This window comes from Teleopsis dalmanni, unplaced genomic scaffold (genome assembly GCF_002237135.1).
Source record: "Teleopsis dalmanni isolate 2A unplaced genomic scaffold, ASM223713v2 unscaffolded_contig_1725, whole genome shotgun sequence".
NCBI classification, from domain to species: domain Eukaryota; kingdom Metazoa; phylum Arthropoda; class Insecta; order Diptera; family Diopsidae; genus Teleopsis; species Teleopsis dalmanni.
Genome location: NW_024033107.1, coordinates 565 through 8,509, shown reverse-complemented (window position 1 = coordinate 8,509; position 7,945 = coordinate 565). Strand labels below are relative to the sequence as shown.

The 7,945-nt window shown below is 30.8% G+C and overlaps 2 protein-coding genes across 3 annotated transcripts; one reads left to right on the top strand and one right to left on the bottom strand.

Annotated features, from left to right (window-relative positions):
* Positions 1–3: 3 nt before the first annotated feature.
* LOC119664299 (RNA-binding protein 8A-like) lies at positions 4–495 on the bottom strand (the record flags this gene model as incomplete). Its single annotated transcript, XM_038073811.1, has 2 exons — positions 276–495; positions 4–206 (listed from the first exon to the last, which is right to left on the bottom strand). Coding segments are annotated over exons 1-2 (264 nt in total), but the record flags the coding sequence as incomplete, so codon positions are not given.
* A 2,025-nt stretch (positions 496–2,520) lies between these two features.
* Positions 2,521–5,541, top strand: LOC119664300 (phosphoglucomutase-2-like). Of its 2 annotated transcripts, none has more exons than XM_038073812.1 (4): positions 2,521–2,601; positions 3,132–3,884; positions 3,951–4,235; positions 4,303–5,541. In XM_038073812.1, exons 2-4 carry the CDS (start codon positions 3,162–3,164, stop codon positions 5,131–5,133), a joined length of 1,839 nt encoding a protein of 612 aa, XP_037929740.1. In that variant the 5' UTR covers positions 2,521–2,601; positions 3,132–3,161; the 3' UTR covers positions 5,134–5,541. The 2 variants fall into 2 exon arrangements, with proteins under 2 accessions (XP_037929740.1, XP_037929741.1); XM_038073813.1 differs by lacking the exon at positions 2,521–2,601 and adding an exon at positions 2,673–2,758.
* Positions 5,542–7,945: the final 2,404 nt, after the last annotated feature.

Genomic DNA, 7,945 nt, shown 5'->3' with positions numbered 1-7,945 from the left:
AATTTCATCTTCTTGTGCTTCTTCGTGTATTGACGTTACAAATAGAATCCAACCCTCAACAGATCGTTGTGGTCCCGGTTCCAGTTCGTCATCATCTTCATGGCGCACGCGGTCATAACTGTGAATGGTTTCGCGAACATTGCTTTCATTTCCAAAACCACGACCTTTGCGCGACTTTGCTTTTTCCTTTAAACGCACAATACCTTCTACAAAATATATATTCTTGTTAATTTAATGAATTTTAACACAAATTTTTAAATCATATGAACACTCACGATCGCCATCCTCGTCTACCTCAAACTCTTCAGCGTTATCAATATCTAAAACATCAGCCATATTTTAATTTGCAACTTTTTCGCAAAACCTTTTTTATTAGTATGCCTCAAAATAACACGCAGGCCGCAGAATTATTTAAGTTTATATTTTATAAATTCACAAGCCGCTTGACAACTAACACGAAATGACAAATTGACATGTCGCCCGGAGTGACAGCACCTGCAAGAAACCTTAATGATATAGATAAGCTACATTTGCAGAGTTGGTTCAAAAATATAGAAACAAGAATAATTCTATGTTTTTGTTTATGATATAGATAAGCTACATTTGCAGAGTTGGTTCAAAAATATAGAAACAAGAATAATTCTATGTTTTTGTTTTTACTGGGCATTAAGATTTGATAGACTTTGGAAAGAATTTTCTATTGAATGCAAATACATATTATTTCCGAATATTGTCTGTGAACAAAAATTTTTCAATGTTAACGAAAAAGTGAAAGTCTTTCCGAACTGTAGTAAATATGGACGCAGAGTTAGGGATATATTATGTAGATTGTCTTGGGCACGGCAAAATTCTGGTATTTATTACTGGACAACATTGCTTGGCACAAGTGCCAAGGTAGAAATAGCCTGGTTCTCATGCTGAAATTTGAAACAACGTATTATTTTTTCTCTCCCTCTCAATTTTATAATTTGCTATAAAACAGAAACAATTTTACTCATACCGTGCTCGAGACACTCGACATAACATTACCCTTAGAAAAAAAAACCCGCACATCAGTATGTTTACATGATTACTTCGATATATTTGTCTCAAATGTTATTTTTTATAAAAAAATATGCTAATGAGGTTGTATAAATTAATGTAAACATAGTATATGATATAGTATAGTATGCAAAATGTGTAAAAATAATTATTTACTAATAATTAAATGCAAGAATTATTTCCAAGACCACTGATGATGGGTATTTGGCAATACTCGATATAAATAATATAAAAAATAAAATTTTTGTTCTTGTAGTTCACTACTGTTCGAAAAACCTCTTTGTAAATATTTTTATAAATTTGTTTATTCAGAAACTTAAAAATTATGTTATCATTAACAATAGATGCTTTCGGCAGCTTTTAGTCAAAAAACAGCAAGTAGTTCGCTTAGCACATAATTGTGAAGTTGCCAAACATTTAAGCATATACAGAAAATATAATTACTTACGCAATAAACGAATTATTGTGAACCTTCGTTGGAAAATTCAATGAATATTTCACTTATATCTCAAAAGTTTGTAAACAAAAATTCAAGCTAAATTAAAAAATTTCAAAAATTTGAAAAGTGTGGAAATGATATATTTTAAAAATATGCAAAATTATGGGAAATAAATATTTTAATTATATACATATAAATATATTCAAAAATTTTTAGGAATGTATGAGAAAAGTATAATTGAGAAGTGGTTTAAAATTTTTAACTATTTGTTGCTAACAAGCTAATTCTTATTCAAGCATAAATATTCTAAACTATTATTAATTTTGTTGTAAAACCAACATTCTGAACATTGCTTTTAGTTCATTGCTCATATTAATTTTTAATTTTAGCTTTATTATTTATTTTTATACAAAATGTAATTTGCTTGATCTATGTGCACATATGTAAGATTTGCTCTTTGCGAAAACATAACATTTAACAGATTGCAACAGTGAAGCCAATAATTCGCTTAAGGTCTATAGTAAGCAGCTTGCTGTTTTTTGCTTCATTTGCGAGCTGTCGAGAGCAGGTCTGTTTCACGAGCTACTCGTAGTAGCTTTGAGTAACACTGTGTATACAGAAGTACGTTTCACCAACAAATTTTTGAGTGAATGAGATCATCTGAGAGAGCGTAACATCCCTGTCAAAAAAAGCTACACAGACTTCACTCGTACATTTTATTTCAAGTAAATTTTGTGTTGATGTGTGAATCAACTGTTTTGGTTTAAATTTAAATTTTTGTATTGTTTATTTGTAGGGCACTGATGTTCTCACTAGACTTCACACAAAGCTTTTCCATGTAAATCTATGTAAAAGAGTAATTTAGTACTTTATTTGTGTTACGCTAGCAATTTATACTTTACTTGTGTTTTACTTGAGTTTTATTACGAATAGCTGGTGGAACAGACCTAATATTAATATATACACATGTATAACAAAAATATCAAATTCGAAGATATAAAATACATCATTTTCAATCCATACTGCATATCTTGCTTTAAAAATAAACTATTGACAGCTGTCATTTAGTGTGCTCTCATTTGTACATTGCTTTTTGCAAGTGTGAAACCAAACTTTGCGGTGTAAGTTTTTTCTAATAAATATTAGATTTATGTGTACACAAGAAAACTGTTTCATTTTTGTTTCAATTGATTGTTGTTATATTTCTGATAAATTGTATTGCGCGAATTTGTAAAACAATATTTAAAACCAAAAATTTTAATCTGAACGAGAGCAAGGGTAATTAGGTCACTGTCCGATTTAAATGTTTATATATGGATAATTTCTTAACGTGTTGTGTAAAAATAAAATAATTTATATAAATAACTTGACCGCGCTTTGATAAACAAATGGCTCTTGTGTATTTGTGAAAACTTTTATAAATAATGTTACTCAAGGTCAAGAACGATTTGATTAGAGTGAATGATTTCAGATAATTAAAGTTTTAAATAATGACGAGCCTCTTCCTGATAATTAAAAACAGCAATAAATAGATAATGCAAATATATGTAGCTTGACAACCAAAAATATTTTTTAAAATTAGTTAAAACTTATCTACTGACATTTTATAACAACTAATATAAATTATTAATTTTACTTGGAATTGCTTTAGTACCAAAGAATACTTCAACCCACTCCAGCAATGCCTACTTACTCAGGAAAAAAGGAATTAGACAATAAAATTTCATTATGGCTATGCTGGGATCGCAACAAGAAAACCCATTGCGAAATACAGGAGTTGGTTAACAAGAAGGAATGGTGTACTTTGAAAACGCGTTTGCTGGATCGTTTAACATTCGGCACAGCAGGATTGCGTGGTGTTATGCGTGCTGGGTTTAATTCCATGAATGATCTCGTTATTGTACAAACTGCTCAGGGCTTATGTGAATATATCTTAAAACAATTTCCAAATAGTAAAGATCAGGCTGAACGTGGTATTGTTCTTGGCTATGATGGGCGACATAATAGCAGACGTTTTGCTGAACTATCCGCTAGCGTTTTCTTGCAACGTAATATTAAGGTACGTCTCTATAGTCGAATGGTACCTACACCTTTTGTACCATTTGCTATAATGCAATTACAATGCTTAGCAGGAGTGATGGTAACAGCCTCACATAATCCTAAAGAAGATAACGGTTATAAGGTTTATTGGGAGAACGGCGCGCAAATTATACCGCCACATGACAAGAACATACAACGTTCTATTGAAGAGAATCTAGAACCAAAAGATAGTTCATGGAATACAGATATATTATGTGAACATCCTTTACTCGAAGATCCTTATGAAACTATGAATCGTACATATTTTGAACTTTTGCTGGCAAATATACCCAAAAAATACATGGAAATAAATAAAACTAGTAGAGTAAGAAAATTCGAATTTTTAAACTTTATTATTTCAAGTAATAAAGCTCATTTCTTTTATGTACAGCTATCTTTTGTGTATACAGCAATGCATGGTGTAGGTCATCCTTATGTACAGCAGGGTATGTGCACTGCTAAAATGGGTCATCGTATTGTTTCTGTACCCGAACAAATGGAAGCGGATCCTGAGTTTTCTACTGTTGTTTTTCCAAATCCAGAAGAAGGCAAAAGCGCACTCGATTTATCAATAAAGTTAGCTGACAGGGAAGGCATAACTATTATATTAGCTAACGATCCAGATGCTGATCGTTTGGCATGTGCTGAAAAGAGTAGAACAACTGGAGAATGGAAGGTAAATTCATCAATATACTTTTTATAATAGAAAAATTAAAAAGCATTAAATATGAAAATATTTAAAGGTTTTTAACGGCAATGAATTGGGTGCATTATTAGGCTGGTGGGCACTACAAAACTTCCGATCTCTACATCCAGAAGTATACTCCATAGATAGTTATATGATTGCTAGCACGGTTAGTTCAAAAATCTTAGGCACAATTGCTACCCTTGAGGGCTTTAACTTTGTAGAAACACTTACCGGTTTTAAATGGATGGGAAATAAAGCAAAAGAACTGATGGATGCGAAAAAAAAGGTTTTGTTTGCTTTTGAAGAGGCTATTGGCTTTATGTTCACTACTACTGTACTTGATAAAGATGGAGTTAGCGCTGCTGTGCACTTGGCAACAATGGCTTGTTATCTTAAAGAGAAATTTAATATTTCACTTACTGAGAAACTGAATGAAATTTATGATAAATATGGTTTTCATTGCACCAAAGTTTCTTATTTCCTCTGCTATGAACAACCCGTTATAGAACGTATATTCGAAAGATTGCGTAATTTTCAGGATGGCAAACCAAAAACTTATCCTAAGTCAATACTTAATGGTCGATTTCCAATACAATATGTTCGCGATTTAACTACTGGTGTAGATACATCCCAAAAAGATGGCAGAGCTATTTTACCAGTTAGCAAGAGTACTCAAATGATTACTTTTACATTTGAAAATGGTTTGGTCATCACATTGCGTACCAGTGGAACGGAACCAAAAATTAAATACTATGCTGAATTGATATGTAAACCTGATCAGAAAGATTGGGATGAACGCCGCAAAGTACTGGATATAATGGTAGAAGCTATCGTTGAAGAATTCTATCAACCAAAATTAAATAATCTCACTCCTAAAAAAGATTAAATTTCATCGTAGCAATGTAAGCCTATAGATGATATCATTTTTTACGGATCACTTTATTTATTTTTTTATATCGAAGTCTATTTATTTAGTTAATCAATTTTTTATGAATTTTTTGTATTTGTAACAATATTACGAGCTCGTAAATATTGTTGCAACGTGATACTATTTGTTATCAACATATTATAAGCTGTTTTATTATTTTTAATGTATTTTATTGTTTCTGTTAATTTATTGTTACTTAATCACTGTCGAGGAGTTAATTCAGTTTTATTTGTGTTAAAAATAATTTCAATAGCCAATAACGAGACATTCCTTTTGGAAACATATTTTTTTTATTTTGTTATAAAATATTTACGATTGATTTTCGTACTCATAATAAATAACGCAACCAGAAATTGTTTGCATTTATTTTTATTGTTGTTTATTTATGATAGTAATTCTATGTTATCAAAATAGTGATGTTTTTTTTTTTGTCAATAAAGGCTTTCTAAAGATTTGAGTACCACATGATACAATGACATGTCTCACACGTGTTCATGGGGAAATCTAGTAGCAGATATGGGAAGTAATAAAAAAACTGATAAAGGAATAAAATAAATAGAGGCAAGATTTGGAAACCTTATCATACCTTTATGGAAATGACTACAAATCGGTCATAATATTGACAATAAATTTATTTAAGTTGCACCTTCGTCCAAATAAACGATGTATGCAATTTTTGTACATTTTTTCTATGTACATTCAGAGTCTCATCCGTGGCATTATAACAGACGAGCTGACTCAAATGAGTTTCAGCGTATAAAACTACTAAAGTGGTAGTCTAATCTAATCTATATTAAATAATTGTTCTAAGTGAAGACACTGCAATTAAAAGTCTTATCTCTCTCCATAGTACGCATTAAAAGTGATTCGCATTCAAAGGGTGGATAGCTTTTTACGCTTTTTCACAATTTAAAATTTGTAACTAAAACGAGATAAATGCTATTATACCACGGAAATCACTCTAAGTCTATAAAAGTGGTATAATAGATGTTACGACTGTAGTGCTTTATAGTCTCCTTTTCCTTAATAGTAATATATTCCGTTTATCACTAATCGGCATTGGTAATTTAGCGGTTATTTTATAAAGAGATTTCAAAAAGTAGTGAACTACAATAACAAAAATTCTTTTATATTATTTTAAAAGAATTATCTTATAAAATAAATGCTAAGAACTGTCAACAAAAAGATAAAGATTATTTCTAACTGTACTGTAGATTTTATTACGTAATATATATGCAATATAGAATCAAAAAAGGTTTCTTCAACTAACCAAAATTAAAAAGAAGATAACGCAATCTACAAGTTACTGTCATTTTAGATGGCATTAATATCTATATAACATGGATTTATCTGTGATGTAGATCTTTGTTATGATTTTCACACTTTTTCTGATCTCGACTAAAAAAGGTGTATTATGAAAAGTGATTTTGCTACCACCATTAATTTGACTATACATTCTAAAGTTCATTAGGGATTTAAGACCGCAGTCTTAAGACTTATGGTTTTAGCTCCCTATTTATTATTTGACATTCAAATCTCTATATGTTTCTTTTAATAAATAAGGATTTAGAAGTGAAAGCGTAAGAGGTTGTACCGAAAAAAAAGTTTTTAGATATAATTCATATTTAAACCCTAGAATATATAGGTCACACTTAAGATAATTCAAAATTTTTGGGGCCCTTTTTCTAACTGACCTGATAGAGCTGTTATTCTTTCATATTACACACATAGTCAATTTTCTAGACTTCTAAGGTTGGTTACTGTCTACTTAAATGAGGAAGTGGCATCTTCCTTAATGGGATGCTGTTCGTAAACTAGTCGTTCGGGATTTGTACAATCAAGGTGGTTCTCATATTTAAATCGTATATATGTGGACGTTCAGTATTTCTACCTTCAAGGTGATTTTTGAAATCTGACGTACGGTGTCTCAATCGTGGTTCGTTATATAAAATATGTTAACAAAATGGTTCATTATTTGCGTTTAAGTGAATTTTAATACAGAAGACTGCCACTTAAACCTAATCTCACTAAGGTCATGCTTTTGGTGTTGTTTTAGTTAAATTTTTTAATACATTTCCTCTTCTTTGATATATAGCCTCCTCTTAAATCTTCAACTATACATATATAGGTGTCATAATTGGGGCTCACAATAATTCATGGAGCAGTTTATAGCCCGCTCCATTTGTAATTTTACTAATCCTTGTACAGCCATTTTGAATCACCATATTTTTGGATAATGAAATTCCAATATAAATGGAGTACAACAGTTTATTGTCAATATTGACGAGTGTTTCTGCGGTAAGCCGGCTAGTGTTGAAACCAATACATTAAACATTAATATGTTACATCTAGAATAAGATATATGTTTAATTTGTTTAAAATTTATCAAAGAATCAAAATTTAACTAAAATATATGAAAGCATACTGTTGGAACCAATAGATTAAAAATCAGTATGTTGCCGTATAAATAAAAACTCAAGGGTTAGGTTAGAACCCCATTAGAACCTTTGACAAAGCTTATAATGCTATTCGGAGAGAGATTTTGCAGTTCGTCAAGATTCTCAAAAAAGAGAGCTATTAAAGTGTTAAGGCAGCGCCGCCCATGAGCCGGACAGAAACAAAGCAGATAGGAGGCACTTTTATCGTCCTCACCACAACTGGGGCAGATATAGTTAAAAGGGAGATTTAGTCTCCTAGCATGGCTACCTAAAATACGTATAATATAAGATAATTGTTTAATTTGTTTGAAACTTATCAAAGGATTATAATT